The sequence below is a fragment of the Amphiura filiformis genome, chromosome 3 (genome assembly GCF_039555335.1).
Source record: "Amphiura filiformis chromosome 3, Afil_fr2py, whole genome shotgun sequence".
Classification (NCBI taxonomy): Eukaryota; Metazoa; Echinodermata; class Ophiuroidea; order Amphilepidida; family Amphiuridae; genus Amphiura; species Amphiura filiformis.
In genome coordinates, this window is record NC_092630.1 from 37,205,737 (window position 1) to 37,233,615 (window position 27,879).

The 27,879-nt window shown below is 36.2% G+C and overlaps 1 protein-coding gene across 1 annotated transcript in view; it reads left to right on the top strand.

Moving 5' to 3' along the window:
• Window positions 1–27,559, top strand: part of LOC140147243 (hepatocyte growth factor receptor-like) — a 41,081-nt gene extending 13,522 nt beyond the window's left edge. The window contains exons 6-25 of the mRNA XM_072169023.1: window positions 1,325–1,496; window positions 1,645–1,741; window positions 2,720–2,840; window positions 3,131–3,271; window positions 4,053–4,157; window positions 5,188–5,300; window positions 6,100–6,217; window positions 6,481–6,617; window positions 7,641–7,811; window positions 8,197–8,289; window positions 11,178–11,457; window positions 12,020–12,187; window positions 14,976–15,219; window positions 15,425–15,553; window positions 17,583–17,660; window positions 18,600–18,781; window positions 21,226–21,341; window positions 21,714–21,876; window positions 25,865–26,001; window positions 26,676–27,559. Of these exons, the coding sequence (XP_072025124.1) occupies window positions 1,325–1,496; window positions 1,645–1,741; window positions 2,720–2,840; window positions 3,131–3,271; window positions 4,053–4,157; window positions 5,188–5,300; window positions 6,100–6,217; window positions 6,481–6,617; window positions 7,641–7,811; window positions 8,197–8,289; window positions 11,178–11,457; window positions 12,020–12,187; window positions 14,976–15,219; window positions 15,425–15,553; window positions 17,583–17,660; window positions 18,600–18,781; window positions 21,226–21,341; window positions 21,714–21,876; window positions 25,865–26,001; window positions 26,676–27,378 (3,468 nt within the window). The 3' untranslated portion in view covers window positions 27,379–27,559. The remainder of the gene's footprint in view (window positions 1–1,324; window positions 1,497–1,644; window positions 1,742–2,719; window positions 2,841–3,130; window positions 3,272–4,052; window positions 4,158–5,187; window positions 5,301–6,099; window positions 6,218–6,480; window positions 6,618–7,640; window positions 7,812–8,196; window positions 8,290–11,177; window positions 11,458–12,019; window positions 12,188–14,975; window positions 15,220–15,424; window positions 15,554–17,582; window positions 17,661–18,599; window positions 18,782–21,225; window positions 21,342–21,713; window positions 21,877–25,864; window positions 26,002–26,675) is intronic.
• The last annotated feature ends 320 nt before the right edge of the window (window positions 27,560–27,879 follow it).

Genomic DNA, 27,879 nt, shown 5'->3' on the forward strand with positions numbered 1-27,879 from the left:
CATTGTCTTTATACATTCTTACTGTTGCTTCTGTGTATATGTCTTCTATAATTTATCCTTCATTTACTCTTCTTTCTTAGTGCATCAAACATGTCCTTATTCTGTATGGAGTCAAATGCTTTCTGGTAATATGATTCCAAGACAAAGGTTGAGTTGGTATAATTGACTTTTTATCTATCAGTTGGTTTATCTGTAGGTGATCTGTAGTTGAAAACTTTGCATTAAAACTGGCTTGCTCTCTCGGTTGGTTTTGGACCAGGAAATAGTTTACTCGATTTTGGATAAGTTTAGTGAATATCTTGTACACGTGTGAAAGTAGGTTGATGGCGTGTCTGCCTTATCATCTTTTTTGTGTAAAATTATGACTTTTATTTTCATTTTCTTGGCATCATCTTTATTAATTTGTAGTATTTTATTGTATATCTTTGTGAGTTGCAATACAGCCTGGTAATTTCATCAGTGCCTGGTGCTATGTTGTCCTTTTCTATCTTACGGCTTCTCCGACTTGTTTCTCAAGAATTGGCTGTAATTCTGCTGACTTCTGCACAGATATTTAGTATTTTCTGATCTGTTTAATGTCAAAGTTCCGGCCTTGTGCTTTAATTCGCAAATTCTGGAGATTTTGCTGTTCTGTGATTGTTTTTGATCCATTTCCCGCTCTGGTATTATTAGTAGACTTGCACGATTTCTCTTTCTAGATCTATACCTTTTTTTCAGGCTCACTATCACTATAGCTTCTATTTTCAACTTTGTGCATAGTGTTGCTCTGACCATTCTGTGATCACTAGCAATGTCACTAGCAATTATTTCATAGTTTTTTACAATTCCTCTCTAACTGCAGAGTACGAAATCTATTTGGTTTCTAGTTGACTCACTAGGGCTTTCCCATGTCCAGTATCTTTTTTGCTCTTTCTTAAAGAATGTGTTGACAATCATAAATATCTGTCTAGTCTGTTTTGCATCAAGTCACCCATAACGTGTTGACGATGATATATTTTCCTCTATTCTCCTTGATTGCTTTATCAATGTCTTCGTTGAACTCCTCTACTTCCAGGTCATAACCCGGGGGTCATAAGATGTGGTTGGAGCATAGACGTGACTTACACACATCTGCACCTTTCTTACAAGTGAAAAACCATGGCTAAACCTTAAACCCCAACTCTGACCCTAACCCTACCTTATAAAGTATATTTTACTCAGATAAAATAATAATAATATAATAATAAATAATATGCTCCGGGTTTCTTTATCTAACCAATATGGAAAATTAGTCCAAAATATATCAGATCATTTGGGCCGATAATGTTTTAACAATTTCAAACAGATAACTGTGACGGTCGAGCAGCTTCCTGATCTAGCGCCAAGTACAGACTATGAGTGTGTCTTTGATTATGGAGACACTCATTCGTTATCGTCCATGGCAACCAAATCCGGCAACGATCTAGTTTGTATGACGCCCCCTACTAATGATTTACCAGAAATACCCGACGGAAGAGGTGAGTTATAGGCTCCAAACGCTTAGCATGTAAAATCAATTTTATTATTACTGTAAATAGGCTAATAATCATGATAATAATACATTGAATACGTCATTCTTGTTAAGAGCATTAGTTATTATCACTTTGTTTACCATGATGTTGACAGATCATATCACGACGCTTTTGTCTATTCGTTCTACTGAAACTGGAGTTAAGTTCGTGGACACAAATCATACATTCTTCGAATGCGCGACTCATGAAAGGTAAGCATAGTTTAAAGCCAATACATCGAGGGTTGAGAGCCAGAAAGTATCAACGCAGGATAATCTGTTCCCACAAAATGAGCATAAAGTCGCCAGGGCACTATAGAAGATACTGTCCATTAATCACGACAAAATTCAATAGAAAACAAAAGACACAGTGGAGGAAATATTGATATTTGAAGACCAAAGCAATGAGCTAACTTTGCTCATTTTGTGAGAGCTGGTCACAGTGAGTTACGGCTTTCTAGTTCTGAACTCTCGACATATTCTACTTGTACGCTTTATGACGGTATCAAAATTTTAATTGAAACATGATACAAATCTAGAGGAGCATGTGATCAACAATCACTGTCTCGGGGCAAGGGCGTCAATCCGAAGTTAATCGTGGGTGGGTAGGTGGAGGGGGGTGAGGGGCACAAGTTTTGTTGAATATGACCGGGAAGTAAGCCTCTCGTCGAGCTAGCGCGATACAGGGAGTGTCTGAGGGCGGATGTGCCTCCCCCTGAGCGTTGGAAAATTTTACAAAATGGGCGTGAAATGCAGGCATTTTGTGGACACTTTTTACACTATTCTTTTGTAAAATGTTAGTTGGAAAGAATTAAAAATGTTCAATATGAATGCCCAATTGAAGCAGTTTGCAGTTCATTTCTAGTGGGATTGTTTGTCGAGGGAGGGGGCAAAGAAAACAAAATTGCTGGGATATATGCGCGTGTATTTCAGCATATGAACATTTCAGTTTCATTCTATTTGAAGTTAAAGTTGCCCGGGAAAGGTGATACACTGTGCTCATTACGCGAGAAGCGCGCAAAAATGTGTATTTTTACACTATTTTATACACAAATAAAGGTGTTTACCAAATGTTTACATATTTAAACTAAGAACAAATAGTTTTTTTCTTTTGGTGGGGGGGGGGGAGGTTCAAAGAAAGGCCTGTAAGAAGGGAATATTAAACTGTTATTATTATTATTTCTTTAAAAGATGCCTAGATTGTGCAAGGAGTGTCTGGGGGTGTGTGTGGTGTGTGTATGGCGATGTATGCTCTCACGACAAGAATCTGTGTCCTGATGACACTGACAATACACTCATAGCAGGCGTGGAGGTAAGTCGTGTTCAAGGTATGATAACACCAACAACATGAATAGTGGCGATAATAGCGGCAATTTCAAAAGCTACAAGAGCAACAATGATGATGATGATGCTGATGATGATGATGATGATAATAATAATAATAATAACAATAATAATAATAATAATAATAATAATAATAATAATAATAATAATAATAATAATAATAATAATGATAATACATCTTTCCGTTATGTTCAATAGACATTAAATAATTTAAAAAATATTAACCGGCAAAAAACCCTTAACGTTCTGATTTTACAGCACCACGTACCAGGACCTCGCCAAGGTTCAGATGAATGTGCGCAGCTTGAAATGCCTGATGAAGAGGTTCTTTTGGCGGTAGGACCAGAACGGGAAATTGACATCACTGTATTCAACTTACCGGATGTGAACCGAGTGCCAGTATGTTAAAAACATCATTTTTACATCATAGTGGTAGTGTCTTCTTCAAACTACGAGTATATCTAAACGTGGAGGTTGGGTCTCATCGAGTTTGGAACGCTTATAAGCCTTATATGTTTATCTGATATATGTTTGGCTGCCTTGTATACTTATGTTTCCTTATATATGAAGAGTTTGGTTCTAAAAGTCCAAAGGCTGCTTTGTGGAATTTTTTTATTTCAAGATATTCCTAAGAGTAGCAGTAGGAACTTGCCAATCTAATAACATTAGACCAGTAAAATAGTTCTTTAACCTCTCACGTGCGAAGAAGAAAACAATAAATAAAAAAATATTGTTCCAAAAGGCATTAAAATCCAATGGCATCCATTTTAAACCTTGCATTGGAGAATTTTAGGGGACAAAATGATATTGAAAATAGTAAGAAAATAAGCTTGAGTTTCAAACATATCCATTCCAATCGTTAAATGTCATTTAAACTTTCAAATATGTTTAAAAAAATACCAGAAAATGTAACACAAGGCAGCTATTGGACTTAATGCCTTTTAAAAACAAACTCATCCTAATGTTTATCTGGTCCTGGGCGTACATGATGACGGCCCAACAAACACGAAACTTTTTCACGCCAAATGGGCACATAAATATTGCTTGGTTATATATATATAAACTGAAGTAGAAACTGCAATAATGTTGGCCGATCAGTTATGTATATTGGCTGATTTTTTGTGAGTCAGTAGTTATGTCACATTTTATACTTTGTGATTATGATACACCCTGATTACAGGTGGATAACTACCTATGTATACTGTACATTGAAGGAACGGAAGTTGAAATTCCTGCAGTAAGAGATACCGTCAACACGGACCTTGTTCGCTGTCAGGGGACGAATGTGAGTTTGGGCTCTTAACTCCGTTCGTTGCAATATATCTCATTTCTTATTATAAATTAGTGTCCCCAATAGCGGCAATGAGGAAGTGTATGGTTTATAAAATGCAGGGCATTGATGTGGGTCACATAAGGAAATTGATTGGTAGGTACGTTTGTAGGACATGCAGGACGTGACAGGTTATCAATTTCACGCAGTTTCGCTAACCTATTTAGTCTTTATTTAAAGTGAAAAGAATCATAATCAAAAACTAGTAATGTCATGGAATTGACGTAACCAGAATGTTTTTTCACTCACTTATCCATTATATATATATATTTTTCATGAAAAGAATTAAAAAATAAGTTGCCTATTTCCGCTATACCTCTAGATGTCCGAGCTAGATTCACAGATTTCAACGTTATCTCTTTTTACATTTCCGATCAAAGCACGTATACATGGCCAATATTCAGGAAATGACGGTAAATCTGACCATGCATTGGAATTGGGGAGGTACGCGAAGAACGATTGACGATGAGTATGCATTTGAAGGTTAGCATTGGTTAGTTAACGACATTCCATCGGTTATTTTTGTAGTAAATTCAATCAATATCCAGATCATGTTCCAATTCGAATTATACCATTTTCCCCTTCTGTAGTTACCCTGTTCAAGTGCGAAGTTGATCGTCCTGATTGTAGCCGCTGTGTTTCTGGCCTAACTACCAGGCCAGAACTTCAACTTCAATGTGGATGGTGCATTGATTCCAAGCTGTGTGCAGTGGAAGATCACCCAAACTGTATTGAATCTAGATCTTTGATAAGTGAATCTGGAAACGAGAACTGTCCAAGTCCTACCATCACTTCGGTAAGCTGGCAACTGTTTACATATTTGCATTTGATTTTGTAAACATAGTAAGCATTTGCATAAAGAAACGGTTCTCATAATTTTAATCTCATCTACTTCGTTAAAAACGAAAGAGAAAGAGAGATAATAGCATGCTCATCTTTCTTTTTAGATGTGGCCTCCATCTGGTCCTATCGAAGGTAACACTCTTATAGATATTATTGGTACAGACCTCGTAGAGGGTTCGGTACCATCATATCGGTCATGGTAGCAGGACGCCCGTGCGACTTTATGGACAAGGACATGTATGAAATGAGCCAGCGGTAAGCTGATGTTTTATTAATAAAGTAATGTATTTTTAATTAAGTGCATTCTTTTAAACCTATAAAACGACAAACGAGGCAAGCCTTCAAAATTCGAGTTTTATCAACTTTTTCTAATATATTACAGCATATCGATATATAAATAGAAGGAAATGTCTGTTTTTGCGTGATAACTCCTCTGAGGACAATGAATGAATGAATGAATGAATGAATGAATGAATGAATGAATGAATGAATTTATTTCAATAAACCCATTCTGAGAGCAGATCAGCAAGACGGCCCCTAGGAAATTCGTTTTTTATAATTAGCTATAATTCCTTCCAATTAAATCAGAAACATGACTGCAAGGGGAGCTCTCCTGATGCCTCAAAGCCTAAAACCCATGAACTTCTTCCGGGGGCTCTAGATCCTGAGCCTGACTCCTGGAGCGACCGGAAGAAGGAAGGAGGGGAAGACAAGTTTGCTCCACTGGATAAAAAAACCGGAACAAAATTGACCAAAAGTTGAAATGTGATTTTTCTTTGGTCTGATTTTAGTTTAGGACACAATTGTCCTCAATTTGGAACATTTTACCACTGAAATTGTTAGCTCGCTTCGCGCGCATTTGTCCTGGTGAAAAGATCAGTGGGACGATTTGGAAATTTTGCCAACGTGAGGACCGTTTGAGCACACGCTTGTCGACGCAACATTAATACCAGCAAAATAATACTTCTCCCACCACCCACCCATCCCCCCGAAGGTAATCTAGCCACATCCCTGTTTACTGTTTCAACTGTATATTTCTATATTTCATCATTAGATTGTCATGTATTACATCTATGAGCGAGGCTGTGGTAACAGGAGATGTGTTGATCACTGTTACTGGAATCGATAACACGGATCAAATGAATGAGCCTGGAACAAATTTTGCCTATAAGGTATTGATGAATTACTGCTTTAATTCATGAGTCCAAATAAGGTGATAATTATTTGTTTAGGATCATGACTCCACTACTTCTCGATACCTTAGTTTCTCATTTCCTCTTAAAATAAGAACATTATTTCTATCCAATATTGACTAATTTTATTAATCAATGTATTTTGAACAAAACAAGATCAATCATGTTGTTAGAAACTGCCTAAGATTACTTCGAATGTTCATTTTAATATAACAAATAAAATGTAACTGTTGCTTTTGCAGGATCCAGGCGTCCTTGTCTTTAGTCCATTGTTTGGTCCTGAAGCTGGTGGAACTAAATTGAAAATAAATGGCACTTCTTTGGTGACAGGACGCTACATGGAAATACTCATTGGAAACGCAACATGTGGTTTAGAAAGGTGAGTTTAATTCAATAAATTAATTAATTGAATGCCAGAATTTTGATTGTAAGTGCAATTTTGGCCAATGTTTTAAAAGATATTAATCATAAACACTTTCATAATTTTACACATATATTTGGGACCCCCTCTTCCTCTATTAATACAATAAAAATCAATAGAGTTAGTTATGATGACATATCGTGTTTTACTTGATTAATCTTAAATGTTTTTAAATTGCAAATATAATATTACCAATCGACTTTTTTTGTTATCGACATTTCATATGATCGGTGAAAGGTAAAACCACAATGTCATCTTATAATATGAGATTGGTGAATTGTTTGAAACTTGATTTTTTGGCATATTTGTAACGTTTATATAAGTCCCAAATTATACCTAAATAGTATCAGCCAAATTCGTTGTGTTTGAAGGTCAACTGAGCAATTTCGACTTAAGTCATAATTTAATCACATTATAGAATTCCCATCCAAAATAACCAGTGGAGTGTCTTTCATTTGACCTTGTTCCTTCTGCTTAAAATGGATAAAAACATTTCCTGGCAGTTCAAAAATTTCCTGCGTGCAGACCAGTTATGTAGATTTCTTTTTGATAGGGGGTGGGGGATAGGACAAATTTCTTGAAGAATAGTGAATCCAGAATTGGTAGTACAAATGGCCACTGGTGAAAATATGCTGAAAAAGCGAAACAATGTGAGGTTAATTTGGTCAGAAACCGTACATGCAGGCATAATTTGTGGGGATTATTGCATGCATGGACCACCCTCTCTTACAAAAATGTGGGGGTCATCCGCACAGGATCTACGCCAATGCCAGCGTGTAGCCGTTCGTTAAATATCATTTCCAATTTAAGTTTCCAATTTAAAATATTTAATTTAATTTTATGTTGACACCTTCCGAAGCCACATACTATCACGTGTGGTTTTCAGGTTATCTCTGAAGTGGTTACCGTAGGTAAAATTTAAAATGGCGGCAAAGTATTTTTTGTAGTCATTGATTTTACGTCTTTTACATCCCTTTGTAGTACTGCTGCTGATGACACACAACTCACCTGTTCTACGGGTACTTCAGTCGCCGGTTACAAAGCTCAAGTTAAAATGACTTATGATGGAGCAGAAAGAACGTCTAAAGATGAATATGAGTATAGAAAAAACCCTGTTATTAACAAGGTTCAACCAAACGAGGCTTTTAAAGCGTAAGTTCACTTTGGTATAAATTACATCCGAAATTTCGTTTTTTATACAATTGCTGAAACAAATTACTTATGTTGTTTGTAATTCGATTGATTAGACTATTATTAGTGCCGCTACATGTATGCTTGAAAAATATCCCAACATCATATCGTCAATGTGCACTTCGAAGTTCATAGCAAGATGATGTATAATGCATTTTTCGATATACAAATAAAACATAAGCAAATGATGAAAACTGAGACAGGATAGCGATTTATCATTTTGAGACATACCAAAATTTTAAAGATTGCAATTTTTGCCGTTACCGCCAACGCAAGAGTGCGAAACTTTTCAAAATCAGTCTGGTGTGATCATAAAGCACGTTTAATAATCGTATATATATATTAGGGGAGGACGAGTTCTTCGAGTTACAGGAAACAACTTGGACGCAGTTCAGACTCCACAAGTGAGAATTTCTATAGGCGGAAAGGAATATACTATGGTAAGATGATAACTATTCATTAAACTAAAAGCTAACCTAGGGCGTTGTCAAACACATTATGAGACTGTTGTTTTGGGCCGATTCAGAAGAATGATCTTTCCGATGAATTTCATAGTTGGCCAATCCTGTGGTCAATAATGTTGGGCAATATTAGGACCATCATTTAAATCTAGAAGGGGATTTGCCATTTGGTCTAATACCATTTCATCTAATATGCATTTCGTCTATATCCATTTAATCTAAACCCATTAGGTCTATATCCAGTACGTCCAATAATCATTTGGTCCTATAACCATTTGGTCCGATTACCATTTGGTCCGATTACCATTTGGTCTAATAACCAATAAGTCTAAAACCATTTAGTTTAACAACCATTTAGTCTAATACCCATTTGGTCTATTATCAATAGGTCTAATACCCATTTGGTCTAATACCCATTTGGTCTACAAACCATTTGGTCTAACAAGCCATTTAGTCTACTAGCCAATTGGTCTACTAACCGATTAGTCTAATAGCACGTGTGAGGCTGTATAGGCGCAATAACGCTATTACAAATACCGTGAGTGTGAGGTCATAGTCCAGGGTCACCGTGGTCTTAAAAAGCGATTTTTATAAACAGTATAACAAGTCTATAGACCTACATGTAGTATCTACACATAACTCCATATGCAAATGACAAAAACACGAAAACCTAATTTGTTTTAATGTTGGAATTGCAATACCGGCAAATGCCCTGCACACGTGGCACCCCAGTAATGCATGATGAGTATATTATCATATTAACCTTAAAAAGACAGAGGAAACAAGGACAAAATAGTCCGGCAAAATGTCACTTTCACTGAGTATGCATATATACGGTATATAATACCTGCAGGCTTCATGTATTAGTCTTCATTTTTTGGATATATCAATAAACAATAATAATAATTCTATCAAGAATGCATAAGATTTGATACATGTAGTACGTTTGTTTACATGTGCTCATCGCATTATACATGCTTGCCTCATTACATGTATTTTCAACCCGCAACCAGTAGTAGACGAAATGGCAATTTTTTTAGACGAATTGGCAAATAGACGAAATGGTATTAGACTAACTGGTTATTAGACCATAGGAGTATTGGACCAAACGGTTATTAGACCAAACGGTTATTAGACCAAATGGTTATTGAAAAATATTAGACCAAATGGTTATTAGACTATATGGTTAGTAGACATACTGGATATTAGACCAACCAATATTAGACTAAATGGACATTAGACTATATGATTATTAGACTAAATGGCAATTAGTATTAGACCAATTGGCAATAGACCATCTAGAAACTTATCCCTGTTTGTGTTCCTGGTGGCATAATCAGTTTCTACCGAACGCTGAAGTTATCAATACACTTCAAAATAATAAGCATCGGGTAAAGTTGAGTATAAACATTTCAATACGTTAGCTGAAATACAATGGGCAGCATTTAAAATACCGATAAAAGTGTAATTTTTCGTACAACATTGTTTATATACGTTTGTATATATATATACATATTAAAAACTGAACTATTAGTACATAATATGGTACTATGATGTTTATAGCAGCAGCCATCAAACTGCAACATGCATCGCAATGCCTTTTCCTTCTCAAAAAGAAAACGAAAATATTCATCAACTTTAAAAAAAATGATTTATTGTTTTTGAACGATTGCAAAGATCGGGCGAACTGACATAATGAAGCATACAGACTCCGAATATTCGACGTCAAATATACGTTCAACAATTGAATATATGAATACAAAAGCCACCCAAGTCCATACTTTAGCCAAATTGAGTTAAGCATGGGAAAGTGTTCCTATACATAGGCCTGCCATGATATGTATGAAAGAACAACTCAAATTCATCCTCTGTGTCTATTGAGCATGTGAAAAATAGCATGTATGAAAGAATCAACCCAAGTCCATGATTTGAGTCTTGTAACACATTGATTGAAATACTGTATGTATAAAAATCCACTTGTAACACATTCATTGCTGGAGAGTGACTTTTGAAAAAATATGGGTTTAATCAAGGAAAGTGTGTGGTTTATATTACATGGCAGAATGCTTATCAACATATACATAACTGTGTGCTTTATTTTGTATTATCTTACTAGTGGTAATCTCATTTGTTGTCTTAGTATATGATTAAAAAAACCACCCAAGTCCAGAATTTAAAATGAACCCCACGAAGTCCCTGAAATGTTAATCGTCATATCTAATACAGTTTAACCCACCCATTTGCACGTACAACTTACCATATTGACCAGGTAAATCTAACTGAAGGAATCAAAATGATACACAGGTTTGTTTTCTCAAAATCACTTCCCATGGACTTGGGTGGGTTTTGGATTCATGTATTCAATTGTATTCGTTATTCAATCTATTTCAATAAATTTTTATCTTCTAACGAAATGTGTGTAACGGAAAATCAATGTTATGTCGAATGTCTGGTGGAAATATATTCAGGATTTTACGTCAGCAAACTTTTGTTAGAAGTTAAACATTACTGGAAATAGAAGAGATTAGATTAAATAACGAAGACATTACATTGAATATTCTACATCCATTAAAAAGTCTGTATTGGCCTTAAGAAAAATCAGGACATGTGATTGTGACAGTGAGATTAACCAACGCACTTGTGTCTAGCATTGTCCTTTGCCACTGCTTTCAGTTTGCTATCTGGATAAAACCTTCGTTATACTAGTTCTTATAACATGTAGACAACGTCAATTCAATAAAATGATTAAAAGGGTGTAATCATATAAACTAATTAAAACATTGTTTATGAACTCTTATTTCGACGTTATCAAGTAGGTAACTTTCACTCTATACCGTTTTAGAAAAGTTACCTACTTGATAACGTCGAAATGTAACGTGATAAACGACAATGCGATTCAAATGGATTGTCCATCGCCTGCTGTAAATCTTCCTGCGCGAACACGACGTCAAGCAGATGAAACAGTTAGCGATGAAGGTGTTATAGCAACCTTGGGATTCATCATGGATGGTGTCACTGATCTGCGTGACTGGTCTCAAAACCCACAGAATAATTTCACCTTCGAATATTTTGAAAACCCTAATTATGATAAGGAGTTTTCTAAGGAGGTTTATGTCAACGAGGACGACGAGTTTTTGGCAATAGAAGTAAGTAAAATATGTCATTATTCATTTATTCTATACCTTATTTCATAGCATTCTGTTTCGATTCGTTACGTGAAGGAGACTTATTTTAAGATGTCAAATCTATTATAATCTTTGTTATTCTCTTTTATAGTCTGCCCAATGTCGTTATCAATCAATCACTCCGGACGTAATGTTTGTTAAAGGTGAACTGTAGCAATATTTTCAATAGGTCTTGGCAGTGGCGTAGTCAGGGGGGAATTAGAGCAACTGCCCCCAGTCTTGCTCCCGCTTAGGATACTGGCTGCCCTGATACATAAGATATTTAGGCCTTTGTTGTGCTTTTTAGACCATTTTGGCCATTTTTGTCAATACCCCCTTGAAAGTTACATGCCCCCCTGCAATAAAACCTGGCTATGCCACTGGGTCTTGCCTTATTACTAGATTTTATTCAGACATATATCTCTTCAGGTATTTACATTATGCTATATTTTTATCACAACTTGCAATGTTTTAACTTCATTCAGCTTCTCATAATGATAATTGTAAAAACGTTTAATTAAGTTGCTCAAAAATCTGTTTTCAGGGTGAAAGACTGAATTTAGCAAGTACTGAATCAGACGTACAGGTTTGGGTTGGTCAATACCCTTGTGAAGTTGTGAATCTTGGTTTGAATGTGCTGTCTTGTCAACTACCGGTAGAACTAATCAACAACGCAGATATTGATGTCTCAATTATTACGCTTAATGTAACCGTAAGTAATCAATAGTGCAACTTGAAAGTTCAAAATTAATTTACTTTCACAGCTTTTCACGCTAACACAACAAGAGACTGATAACATTATTTCCCAGATGATTTATGAGAGACTCAGTATGTTCTTTCTCTTGGATATAATCCCATAATACAAACGTATCAAACAATTGCTTCAAACACAATTAAATAAATTATTATAATGGATTATGATATGCTGCATGTTGGCACGAAATATCAACATTTCACCAACAAAGATTCCTTTCAACATGATGTGCAAATATATCTGTCATTTTCGTTCATGTGTTTCTATTTGTCTGCCCCCGCGGCCGCATAGGGGGCAGACAAATATATTTTGATAAAAGAAGATGGTCCATACAATCATCCCTCAATGTTGACGCCTGTATGTTGGTTTCTCAGACCAAATTTAACTCATAAATATTTGTCCATTTTAGGCTAAAATAATTTGCCCGAAAGTTTACCACTTTTGCACCATATTTGGTGCAAATAAAGTGCTTTTTATGGGAAATGTGTAAATATTTTGCTAATTAAAAATGAGCAAAATGGCATAAGGTGCATTCTTTTTTTAATTTATTGTGTTAAATCTCACAGCGTGAGGAAGCAATAAGATCATAAGAAGTCAATGTTTAGTTATGTTTTTATTTAACTCTATTAAATATCACCCTCACGCATTGATGCACCGATCATCGGATTTCAGTCAAACCAAAACCATTTTAAGGGTACTAGTGATCCTGCTGCTCAAAAGTGTATAAATTGGAATGTAATCATGCATATTTCCACGGCTTCAATTGGACTCGAACCAGCAATCTGTTAATTTCATCCTCCGTTGATTATACGACTGACGCCTTACTGACTGTGCCAACTAGGAACTTGAAAAGGAGAAGTAGAATATAAAATATAAACCTCAACATATTGAGTTTATGTTATGTACTTATGATTGTGGGCTACCATATACAGATAATAGATGTAAACATACCACAGTGTCAAAAAGAGAAGTACAGATATCATTAAGGGGGGTCGATCTTTTGTGCGTAATTATAGAGGGCCAGGGGATTCACTCTATCATTAAAAAAATTATTTGAAGAAGTCAAAGAGCCCTAGGAATAAAAACTGTAGTGTAATTCACGACAGATATAATTTATTTATACGACAAAAATTAATTTTTGTAATCGATCAAAAAACGAACGTTTTATATCAATTTTAAATTTAGCCTGAATCCGTAAATATGGTACCTCTCGCCCTTTTTTGAGTCAAGGCTATTTTTACCATTATGCAGCGAACCATTGTTGAAGCTATTTCACATACATGTACAAAACATTCTAGAGAAATAATGAGGACAAATAGTGTTGAAATATCTTTTGTTGATTTCGAATGATAATGTCATGAAGTCGTAAATTTTAAGGTCAAATTCCTAAAACCAAAACAAAACATTGCGACGCAGATAATTCCCGACTTACGCAATTTCATCATCACATCAGTGTCTTTATTATTTGTTTGAAACCTTTCCCAAACGTTCGTGCTATTTATGCATAAAACGGCTGATCTATCTTTACAAAACGCGTCTTTTTTTAGTAAACAAAAGGCTAAAGATGGCATTATGAGATTTATCTTTTATCATTACATTCCATCGCTCAACTGCCACGGTGGCCGAGCGGTAAAGCGCTAGACGCGTAATCGAAGGAAGTTTAGAATCGCTGGTTCGAGTCCCACCGAAGCCCGTGGAAACTTTTTTTTCTTCAAAATTCATGATCGCATTCCGAAATGAGTCACTTGTCGGTAAATCATGTATCGTATCCTTAAGTAAGCCGTCCATATCACATACAGGGTCAATACATACACTTTCAACAGTATGTCAAAGCAAATTCAGATTTGAAAGCAATTTCAGACTTGACAATGCTTGTCTAGCAATAGAGAGGTCTTGGGTTCAACCACCCAGCAAACACAAAAACGTTTTAAAAACCTTTTAAATAAGTTATATTTTGGCTTTTGGTTTAGGTAAAAAACGTTTTAATAACATTAAAATGTCGGGTACTATAAAGGTCATAATAACGTTTTAAAACGTTTTGTATGAAAACACGCCACAACAATATTTTTAATGTTTTCAAAAAATGTTATTGTAAACTATTTTTGCAAACATTTTTGCCAAATATTGTGTCAATATTTAAATAACATTATGTTAAAATGTTTGAACCCAGTAAACACAGAAATGTTCTTAAAATGTTTTTTTTTCAAAACCTTTTAATAACATTTAAATGTCGGGTTATATAAAGTTCATGAAAACATTTTTAAAACGTTATTAAAAATATTTTGGGCAAACATTTTTCGCAAAATATTTTTTCAACCCCAAAATAACATTCTTTTTAGAATGTTTTGTATCAAGTTTTCAAAAATGTTTTTGGAATGTTATTAAAACGTTTTTATACCCTTTATATAACCCGACATTTAAACGTTTTCTGTAAAACATTTTTTGTTTGCTGAGCAGTAGCTTATCAAAAATGTTTTTAAGGTTATGAAAACGTTTTATACTCTTAATATACCCTTTATATAACCCGACATTTAAACGTATTCTGGCAACCTTTTATAACCTTTTGCGAATGATGTCGAAAACGTTTTGTGTTTGCTGGGCTTGCATTTTCAAACTGTTACTCCGGTCACGTCTTTAGTTAGCACATGAAGACAAATCAGTTAACAGAGGTGTACTGCCCCTCTGCAAGCTAGTTCTTATGGAAATGTTATTTATAAACAATTATTTATTATTTTTATATACTCAGATAATACAAGGCAATCTGATATTCGAGAACATTGGACAAGTTAAGTTCATTAGAGCAGAACCACCAGTGAATGGCTATTCTGAAGATGGTCAATGGAAATTGATACTTATTTCACTGGTAACACTGATAGTATTATTTGGAGTTATTATTGTACTGATACATATTTGGTACACGAGAAGGCGTCAACAAATAATCGCACAAGCTACAATTCAAGTTATAGAAAGTCTTCGAAGGTTACATCAAGGTAAATATTTATGAACCATTTTAGCCTTCAATTGTTTAACATCGAAAACGTTCCTAAATATCAGTGATGTTCGAAATAAATCTTTAATTCATGTACACCATGATATAGCATATAGACAAGTAGGTTTTATCTTCATCTCACTGGCATATATATAATTATATCTGTTTCTATCACCTACATGTGGTTATTTTCTTCGCATTTGCAGAAGCTGAGAGGGGTCTGAATGAAGCTACATCAGGCCAGGCTGTCAAGCTCTCTAACAATGTTACCGTAGATTTGAATGACATGCAGATTCAGTACAGTCAACTTACATTCAAAAATCCACTCGGAAAAGGTAACCACTGTCTTGGTATTCTCGGTAACACGTTTCATTTCCTGAATCTGTGTTTCAATAGACTTGAAAGTCATCGTGATACATCTCGCAATTATTGCCCGAACACAAAAGATCCCCGATGGGCCCACAAGTATAATTATTACTTGATGAGAGATTGCAAAATTACTAAAATACAAAATCAATCAATCAATCAATCAATCAATCAATCAATCAATCAAACAATCAATCAATCAATCTTTATTTTCATTCAAAAAAAACAATACAACCACAACAATAAATGCACATTTGAATGAGAAGAAGGCCACAAGGCCTGACACAAACACCTCTTGGCATAATGGCTTCGCAATTTATCTAATAAAACAATTACATACATACAAACACCCACACACCTCAACCCCCTGCAAACACACCCCTACTTACATTGTAATGTTCCCTACGTCAAGAAACGCTTACTGTAAAATCTGTTACGTTGTTTGAGCCTCGTAAAATGGTTTACCCTAATCAGTTTAGCTTCTTTCAGGGCGATACATGGGGACAATGGTATCCTTTTAGTCCATTTGAAGCACCACTGGGATCATAAAGGTGCTTGAACACTTGACTTTCTGAGGGAAAATTAGTAGGGATGCTATTGCTGGACGTACAAAAAGCGTTTGATAGCGTTAATCATCATATCCTGTGCACGAAACTTCAGGCTATGGGAATTGACCCCACTTGGTTCATTTCTTATTTATCAAACAGGCAGCAGCTTGTGTGCATCGATGGTATTAATTCCAGTCTTAGGCAGCTCTCCTGTGGTGTTCCACAGGGGAGTTTGCTGGGACCATTGCTTTATCTCTGCTATAGCAACGACATGGAAACATCGGTGCACAATAAGCTTCTTTTGTACGCCGATAATAGTGTGATTATTTCATCCCATAAGGATCCTGAGGTCATTTCTCATAGCCTGAGTTCTAATTTATCTTCTTGCAATAACTGGTTGATCAATAACAAGTTGTCTCTTCATGTGGGAAAAACTGAGTGAATAGAATATATTCGGGACCAGATCCAAATTAGGCAAGGTCAGTGATTTTCAGATTTCCTACAATAATCAAACTATCAAAGCTCAAACATACATCAAATACTTAGGAGTGACACTTGACCAATACCTCTCTGGAGACATTATGGTTAGCTCTATAATTAACAAAGTTACTGGCAAACTCAAATTTCTTTACAGACATGTTCAATATCTCAATCAGAATTTATGGAAAAATCTCTGCTCTGCTCTTTTACAATGCCATATAGACTATTGTTGCACATCATGGTATTTAGGCCTTAACAAACACTATCAACGCAAATTACAGATTATCCTAAATAAAATGGCTCGTTTCATTCTCAACTTGTCTCCCAGAGAGCATATTGGTCAGGTACACTTGGATTCCATTAAGCTCTTGAAAATCCATGATAGAGTCAAACAACTCCGACTCAATCACATGTTCAATGTTTTCTATGCAATGGGTCCCACTTACTTTGATCAGTTTTTCACTCACACTCACCGTACCAGATCTAGCTCACATAATTTCCATGTCCCCAGAGTCAGTGGCCTTGCTTCCAACTCCTTCTTTTATCAGGGTACCCTTGACTGGAATTCTTTACCTATTCACATCAGGTCTATCACCAACAAGAATTCCTTCAAATCCCCTGTCAAAACCTATTATCTTCAACCTCAATGAACCAGGAAATGGCTGAATATGTTTAACTTATTTCTCTTTTGTCCCCTCTTTTGTGGCTCTGTTTTCATCTCCCTTTTACATGCACCTTTCATTTTGGACCCCATTGGAAATAAGTTGGCATATTTAGCCAACTTTATGGGTTATCCTGGCTCATTGACTTGGTTGTGTGTTTCTTGTGATGATGATTGATTGTATATTTGTTATTTTCTGTATTGTTGTCAATTTTGCCAAATAAATAATAAATAAATAATAAATAAATAGACATGTTAACGATAGTATATGATCAACACGACGTCTTTTCGAAATCGTTTATTTTACAGGAGAGTTTGGAAAGGTATTGCTGGCGACTCTCGCGCTTCCCAATTCGACTAAAAATGTTGCTGTGAAGACAGTCAAGGGTGAGATAATGATATTCTTCTCCTCTATTTACCATACTATTTCGTTTACCAAGTTGTAGTGGTAGTATTTACATCTCTTGGCAAGTGTGTAGGTTTAAAAAAAAAAATGTTTAGACCATCTATACTACTAAAATAATAGCCGTTGTGTGTCTGTCTGTGTGTCTGTCCGGCTATGCGTTCCGCCGCGCTTCGACGCATCGTTCCGATATTTCACACATAGATGGGTATCGGGCGTGCGCTGTTCACCGGGTAGTTTTGAAGGTCATCGGAGGTCAAGGTCAAAGGTCATGGGGGAAAATACCCCACGTGGATACAAAGCAGCAAGTGCACATGGATAAAAAGAATCCAGTAGACGATCTACAACAAGTTTCAAGCTGCCCAAGCCGGTGAACAAGGTCATTCATTCATAGATTCCATTCAGCTTTTGGCTACATGCCCAATTTGAAATGCACTGTAAATGTCTACCCAAAATGCATTGCTGCAAATATGCTATAGTGTCTTCCCAGCATTCATTGCTGAAAATGATTTCTATAAGCGCCCCTACCCCAATAAGCGCCCACATACCCCAATAAGTGCCCACATACCCCCTAATAGCTAAAGGGCTATTACAGCAACAGGCGCACTAGTTATATTTAATAATGGTTAATAGGTATTACCTTGTGCAGGATCATTGTTTTTATCACGTCTTGTTATAAGTTATTGACATACTTTACAGTTATTAAATTCGCAGTCCAAAACAAATTAGACAATAACCCTAGTTAGCGTTTTTAACCAATTCCATTTCCCATAAGTTGCTTAAACAATGTCAATTCTTTCATGCAATGTACATGATGAACGTGAGACTAAAAAGAACACAGTCTAATCGCTTGATCTAGTTACTTCTCTGCTTGTATAAAATTCCATCTTTGATTCCCGTCGGTATAACTGATTTCAATACAGGTGATACAGACGCATCATTTACATTGAAATTTCTGGAAGAAGCATTGATTATGAAAGATTTTGACCATCCAAATGTTTTGGGTTTGATTGGTTTGACGTTTGACCCTAATGGGAGTCCTATTGTAGTTCTACCTTATATGAAGCATGGAGATCTGAGATCGCTTCTTTTGAAAGCTAAAGATGTAAGTATTGGTATTTGATATCAATCTTTATCTTCATTTAAAGAAAATTCGCTCATAATTTTGATCCACATGCCTTGCCATAGTCCATGGTTTGATATAACCGTATATAAACTCCTCAACATAGTTTGGAAACTTTCAAAAACGGCTTTATATCAGAAATATTTGAAATCTATTACCATATTGTTTCATATCAATACAAGCATTGTTCTTTCATGTCAAAAATGACACCAAATTTGGGACCATAACTTATTCCATGGTTGAGTAACTGTCTTTGAAAGACAAGAAGGTCTAAAAAATGTGCCAAATCTGCCATTGTCTGAGCATGGAGATATATAAATAAATGGAGAATGATCCAGCCAAGCCTCCTTTGTACTACGTTGGTTATGACCAATTATTGTTGAATAGGCAATTTCAGGTTTATATTGATTATGCTAAGCTGATTACATTGTGAAGTCTGTTTCACTGGCCATTGATTTCAATGGGGTAAAATGAAGTTTATACTTATTGGAAAGTGCTCATGTTTCATAAAATTTTGATATCAAAATCTCATTTTCGCCAATTGAGTGCTTAAATTCTGAGATTAGTATACCTAGGTTTAGGTATACTAGTCTCAGTTAAATTGCATCAAGAAATCGGTCTTTTGAAAAAGAAACACCTTATCTGTTGTCATCTTGTGACTCCCTACATTTTGGTCATGAAAAATTGAATTATGACTTTTTTCCCAAAAAGTTATGACCCCCCCCGTATATTTGGAACCCCTCCCTCCAAAGAAAATGGTAGCCCCCTAATAATATTAATATAATCATTTAGGCCTAAATGCTGATAATTATTTATTATAAAATGAGAAGTTTAATGATGATGATTTAGGCGGCCTATACGATTTCATGACAATACAGAATTAAAAGTTTAAAAACAATAACATGACATATCCGTCATGGCACTCAATCAATTTGACCCGAAGCTTCAACCAAAATCACGGTTATCATACACTAAACTATGAGAAACTGTTTAAACAAAGTAAATATATAGGGCCTATATCAATTTCTCTCTAGAAAAGATTGTCTGACCATCACTTTTGCTTGAATTCCGAAGTACTTCCGGTAAATTTTGCTCGCTCGTAACTCAAATGGCCCAAATTGGCCCAACATAATTTTTTCACAAACGGAAGGTAAAAACGTTTTGCTTTCATTTGCACTATATTTGAACTCCCTCAGACCCCCTTAAAAGCTTAATATATGAACATGAAAACTCAGTATATTTGTCAAGTTACGGCACAACTAGTGTAGAAAACAGTTTCATAACTTGAGACCAGAACATCCGAATTTCTTCGGGTTTTCGCACGATCATACATTGAAACTATAAGCTATCAAAACTGGTGACTTTGAACATCTGATTGACTAGCTGACGTCATTATACAGTCTCTTTTACAAGGCTTCCGGTACGGGTCAATGTAGGGTCAATTCCTATGAGGAAATTTTGGGAGTGACAATCAATGAACCATGGTAGAGGCTCATAACCATCGTGGAGATCAATAGCTTGGCTGAAGTGGCTGGTCAATTCAAGTTTGGTGACTCATTGAATAGAGGTAACGGGATAATCTCCACTTAAGAGATTAGAATTCTGGCGATCATTCTCCATTTATTTATATATACCTCCATGGTCTGAGCCATTTGCATCAGTAAACATGGATAAGGAATATCACACTGTTTCATTAAAAACGGTTTCAAATTACTGCCAGTCTGATGTACCGGTCTTCTGCAGCCATTGTTTTTCTTGGGCGGCCACTTCTGGGTGTATCTTTGACATCTCCGGTCTGACGAAACTTGACTTTTATCTTGGAGATCATACTGCGGGAAAATCCAAAAGTTGTCGCAACTTGATTCTAAAGTATGCCAGCCTCAAGCAGACTAATAGCTCGAGCCATATCCAGATCTGATAATCGAACCATGGTTGATAACAATTTTCTTGCAAATGACCACTATGAAGAAGTGACTAGCAAGAGAGGTTGACTTGCGTTGAGCCATTTGAATCCACATGTAGTAGAACTGTTAATCCCATCCCATCATAGCACTTCTCATTCAACATGATGTACTGCAAACAACTTTTCGTTCATTCTTTTATTCAGGCATTAAACCACTCGTTCATTCATTCAAAACAATAAGATGAGCGCAAAAAATGGTCAGTTTGGCACATTTTCTTTGAGACTTCCCTGTCTTTCATAGAAAGTTACTCAGCCGTGGAATAAGTTATCGTCACAAATGAGGTGTCATTGTTGACAGAAAAGAACAATGTTTTCACTGATATGAATCAATATGGTGATAGATTTCAAAAATGTCTGATATATAGCTGTTTTTTGAAGCTTTTTTTGAGGAGTTTATTTTTCCCTCTTAATCATGTTAATTGAATTGGTGCAACACTTAAGAATAATCATGTCTTTTTATCAGTCCCATGAAATCGGCGTTGAAAAGATGTTAAGCTTTGCCCACGATGCAGCCAAGGGAATGACATACCTTTCTGAGCACAAATTTGTACACAGAGATCTGGCTGCCAGGAATTGCATGTAAGAAGTATTTTCCTTTATCATACATAAAAATTACAAACCTAAATATATATTATAAGCTTAGACTTATAATTGAGCTATTTTAAAGAACCGCATATTCATGCTATCCTTAAAGTCATCACTTGAAAAGACATATCTGGAAGTAAGAGTCGAACTGAATAGTGGCAGTCCCATTATTAAGTGTAGGGCGTATTGGGTGGCCAACGGGAACTCACAGGAAAACCCATGTACTCAAGATGAAATGTACACCTATTAGTATTAAATCGTGTTCTTACCATCTTCCTGGGAAACCGTTAATTACTGTAAAATGATCTATGATAAAATCATTTAAGATGTAAAATTCAACTTGTACATAATGGTTACTTTTCATAGGATTGACGAAGAACTCGTTTTAAGGATAGCTGATTTCGGTCTCTCTAGGGACATGAATGAGTCCGATTACTATCAGAGTGGTGACCGTAAGGCGAAACTGCCTGTCAAGTGGATGGCTCCAGAGAGTCTTGCTAAAAGACTCTACAGCGTTAAATCAGATGTGGTATGTTTGATTATAAGGTTTTTGTAAGTTTTTTTAAAATTCTAAATAAACACGAAGAACAAAATTTGGCAATGCGACAAATATGGTTCAATATTTCCGTGATATGTTTTTCAAAAGTAGATGTGAATTGGACAAAAAAGTACAAAGTGAACGACAAGGGGTGAAGTATCCATTATACAAAGTAGGTACAGGCTTAACATTTTAATACAGAATATTTATTCAATTTGTTTTCACCTTGAGAAGTATCTTATAACTCCAATTCTATGACACCACGGACAGTGTGTTTTCCCCTGGGATAAGTCATGCATAGCACATGCGAACATTTTGTTTTCTGCTTTAATGAGTAAGGATATAGATGAGTTGACTTCTGACGTCAATGTCTGGCAGTATGCGCACACATCATCAAAACTTCCATTGTTTTTTGCCTGGCAGTATGCGCGCGCATCATATTTAGTTTATGGCTCGTGTTTTTAAAACTCCCGCTACATCAATAAGGCTATTGAACAGTGTAGTGGTTGCATGGGGTCCAATCATGCATATCGATACACCAGTCCCTTGCCTTTGTTGATAAACATTGCTCAAGGTCAACTCATCTATAATGTAGGCATGATCTTTTCAGTATGCAGTGTTCTTCATGCTATTGAAAGCAATCAGCGGGGTTTCCCCCGGGTCAGATATATAAACCATCAGGCCATGGCAGTCTGATGCCAAACCCACCATGCTCAATGCAGGGATAGAATGACACCATTAATGTTTATACTTTAGACAAAACATTGACAGTGCATAATTCCTCGGGTACATGCAGGGAGTGGTGGCATCACTCTCTTGGGTTGAAATTCGTCGCTAATTATGGTTTCGGCTCAGCATGTTTTCCACAGTGGTTTTATCACAGGATAGCCTGAATCAAGTTCTCGATACACGCTTGTTTGTGACATTTTGCCATTCAGTCTTCAGGGTTGAAGCGTGGTTGAAGCGTGGTCTTTGTGCAGCCATAACGAACTAACGTCCAGGGCGTGCTCTGGAGTAGGTACACCTGTCTCGTAATTTCACTTCTGAGGATCTTGCTGACCTCTCTCCCTGCGTGATGTTGTACTGTCTAAGCTATGTCAGCGTTTTGCAGTGCAACGACTTTATGACAAAAGTTTGCGTTCAATTGGCGAATCGTCGCCGTAGAAACCTATACCGTAGAAACCCGTCTATAAGGAATAGAAGCGACTGTGATGATAGCATATTTCACGCTAGCGCCCTCCACAATATTATATCATTATGGAATTTGAGCAAATCATTTACCGACACAAGCAGGTATACAATGTATTATTTTATCTTTATTTCGCATCTCACGAGCATAGCTCACTTGGCAAGGCATAAGACTTTGGTTCTTTAGATCGGAAGATGGTGAGTTCGAGCCTCATCACGGTCACACAAACTTTTATAAACAAAATATTGTTCAAACTTTTCATTTATATTTTCTTGCATTTTCTAAAGACTCCTTTCGTGATCATTTTTTTTTCATATTTAGTTTAATTTATTCTATTGTTTTTCTTTTATTGTTTCTTTTCTTTGTCTTTTTTCTTGTTTAATTTTATTTTTCTTTATTTTTCTTTGATTCATATAATATTGGCAGGATAAGGAGAGGAGGGAACTAAAGACCCATTCAGTGATTTGCTCATCCGGACGATCGTAAAAATCATCAAAATTCACCTTTGTCATTGTCATAGATGTGGTAACATAGCCTGCTAGTGGTTCAGCAGAAAACCGTGTGACACATAATATACATTTGGCTACATTTTATTATACGATAAATACGAATTTATTAAACATGGTAACAAATATTTTCTGGCAGATCGGTTATACGATGGAACTGGTAGGCATAGGCCTATTATAAATTCGGGATATTAAATATCTTCCTGACGAGACAGATCTGCGCATGTGGTCAAAGACGATTCCTTACTAGCCACAGACCATCCGCTGGAATTAGTTGAACATGAACCATTCGCTATGGCTGTTGGTCGGACCTCTCATCTCTCCACATCGATTGTGACCTATAATCCCCGACATTGCCCCTATGAACTCACATCCTCCTGTTTTATTCAATACGCTGGCGAAGTTACGTAATAATCGGATTAACTACCATAGCAATAGGTGAAAACAATTTTGAATATACCGCGTTATACACTGATACGTTCAGGCGGTACCTCTTCATTGAACCATATCATGCTGCACCTGTAAGATCTTTGAAAAGACCAGTATTGTATTCAATCTATGATTGCAGACATACACAGTACAGGTGATGAGTGTAACCTGCTTGTAGCGCAGCGCGATATGTTCAAAATTGTTTTCACCTATTGCTATGGTAATTAATCCGATTAATTACGCAACTTCACCAGCGTATAATGGCCGAATAAATTCTGACCATCACTTGGCTTGTTGGATTCGTCTATACTACAATTCGTTGTCGAAGTGACGTAATAATCGCAATAACTACCATCAAGCAGATTGCACTAATCACCCACGTATGTCACCAAACATAGATTGAATACCACTCTTTTCATAAATACTAATCTTACATGGCGAGTGATTAGCATTTCTTTGACAACTATGGTTTAATGCATAGGTGCCACGTGAACGATGAAGTGCAGGGCTATATATTCGAAATTGTATTCATCAATTGCTATGGTAGTTAATCCGATTAATTACGTCACATCGACAGCGAATAGCCTATAGTATGGGTTCAAGTGGAACAAAAATAGTGTATGTCCATTGCTAGCTATGGTAATTAATCATGTTAGTGTTTACATCACTACTTCGGTGAAGACAAGAGAAGTGTGCCTTCTCTACCAACGCCTGTGATATAACAGGTGCAAGCGAAACAAAATTGAATGACCAGAATAGTTTCCTTTGTCAGATGAATTGATTGAGTTTTTGAGAGACACTCTATTCTTGATGGGACAATAGATTCAAATATGGAATAATTATTATTCCTCATCTATTTTTTTTTATTGAAAAAACTGCAATTGTGGCAACAGAACAATATTTATTTTGATTTCATTTCAAGTAGAAACAACAAAATCGTGCTTAAGCCAAAAACGCACCCTACCTACCATTCCTCAAGAATTGGGATGGCACAAAGGTGCAACATAGGTTTTTATTGCAAAGACGAGGACAGACAAGTAGTTACAACACATCTGTCTAACCGTGGGTTTCGCTATTATTTAGAATAAATGCTTTTACTAGTTTCTATAAAACCACAAAATTACTAAAAAAACTATAAAAAACTAAAAACACAAAAAAAAACACACCTAAAATTAAAAGTAGAAAGGTAGATTTGAAGAAAGATAAAAAGAACATGTCAAAAGTTAAAATTAAACGAGAATGAAAAAACGGAACCGGTGCCCGGACCATGCTCTCTTCAGCATGTCTTCAGTTCCAAAGTCTGACGCTCTATCAATTGAGCTATACGATCCTGATATACGAAACAGTCGTTATTATGTCAATACAATTGATTGGTGTTACAACATACTTAGATGGAATGCATAGCCACCCAGTGCCAGTATATATTTGCTCAAACTCCAAATACAACAAGCAACCAATTTTATTGAGGGCGTTTCTTAGGTATATCCTTGTAGACGGGGTTTTACGGTACTTTCACAGAGATTTGACGAATCATTTTTGAAATATGTGTGTTAATAGGGGAGGGACCACACATTCATTGACGGAGCAGTAAGGAGCTTATACTTATAAAGGATCATATACAGACATCCTTATCGAAGCAGAAAACACTCTGGACGAAATGTCCACATGCATGACTTACCATATGTAAACACACCGTTGTCCGTGACGTTATAAGACACTTTTCCGGGTGTAAACAAATTGAAAACAATATTCTATATTAAATGTATCTGTATTTTTCAGTGATCATTTTGAAAATTGAATTCAATATCATATACTTGTTTTATCCTTGTATTTGATTCTTTTTGTGTTCATTTAGTGGTCATATGCTATTATGTTGTGGGAAATGTTCTCGCGAGGAAAGAAGCCCTATCAAGGTGTTGCAAACAGAGATGTATATCACTATATCACACAAGGAAACCGTTTATCATGTCCGACCGAGTGCCCTTCGGAAATGTAAGTTTTATTTTAAAAGTTTATCGTCACCGTAACTTTTCACTGCGGTAGAATGTAATTGTAAAAGCTCAGGTAGAAAACAAACTGAGTACTCATATGTTAACTTCAAATACGACAGCTATTTTATTGTACATATATATGCTGACCTGCTCAACTTTGATAGTACTTGTATTGCATTACGACGATTTTGAAAACATGATAATTATTGCGTATAATAGTACTGCAGCTTAGTCAATAAACCCATCCCACGGTGATACAAGTGACATAATTGGCATATACACCATTTGTGTGGGTCACCTATTATGAAAAATACGTTAGCTGACGTAAGCCCTTTGTACAATCCCAGAATTCCGCAATTACAGCATAGCTCCAAACTGGTCAATATAGAAATATATTTTCTGAGTCCTTATGATCAGAACAAATTATGGATATAGTTTGAGCACAGTTTGAACAACTTTCAATTTCGACCCATGTATAAACTTCGACCTCGGGTTTCTGGGATTGCGCAAAGGGCTAACGCTATCGTTAGCTTACGTATGTTCCTAATAAGTCACTCATAAGGAGAATATAATGCAAAGTCTGTTGATTGTATCACCTTAGGGTCAATTGTGACCCCACAATTTATTAATCTGCAGTACAATATTAATAAGAATTGATTGAAAATTTTGTCATAGATACATGATAATGAAGCGATGTTGGGAACATAATGCCAGGGAACGCCCAAGCTTCCGGGATATCGCGGTCGCCATCCAATCCATAAAGGATTCATCCGTACTGTACTCAACACCTACGCATCCTACAGTTGACGGTAACACTAATGGTGACAACGAACCCAGCTACGAGACAACTATAACAACAAGCGGCAATCAATATATGGATCTACTACCAGAGAGGAAATCCAGCACTGATTACGTGGTGCAGAACTCCGCACCTACGTATCCTGCAGTCGACGGTAACACTGTAAATGGTGACAACGAACTCAGCTACGAGACAACTATAACAGCAAGCGACAATCAATATATGGATCTACTACCAGAGAGGAAATCCAGCACTGATTACGTGGCGCAGAACTCCGCACCTACGTATCCTGCAGTCGACGGTAACACTGTAAATAGTGACAACGAACCCACCTACGAGACAACTATAACAGCAAGCGACAATCAATATATGGATCTACTACCAGAGAGGAAATCCAGCACTGCTTACGTGGTACAGACGATGCCTTCAGATGAGGTCAGTCGGTCAACATCTCAATATTATGAGGTACCGATGAATACTCTGTCAGGATCTCAATCTGATTATGAAGTACAGGTGGACCCCTTCGCAGCATCTCAACCAAACGACCATATCAACATGGAATCTGAAGCTAAACTTTGAACTTTTATTTTTACTCCTGCTAATTAGATCGCCTCTTTTTGCATTCTTTTAGGAGTTCAAACTGGAAGACTAGAGTCGCTCTGCAGAGAGTGGAGACTTATTCCTACAAGTAGCATATTTGATTCATATGAAATATTTATATAATTAAGTTCTAAAAATATGCTTGTAGTGTCGATATATAAAATTTCGAACAGCAAGCGAGGGGAAATATCTTCCCAGCTAACAATTTTTCGTTGTTACAACGTTGTCTAAAAGTTATATAAAGTCGTACAAACGTAATATATGGACGTTGTAAGTACGTAAATCTGTGAACTCGTATTCGTGTCGTGAAAACGTTATTCCCGAACGTTAATGTAACGTCATTATGACGTTGTTTCGACGTCAAGTTGTGAACGTCGAAACAACGTCACTATGACGTTATATCAACGTCCGAAAATCACAACACGAATACGAGTTCACAAATTAACGTAATTACGACGTCCGTAGATTACGTTGTATCGG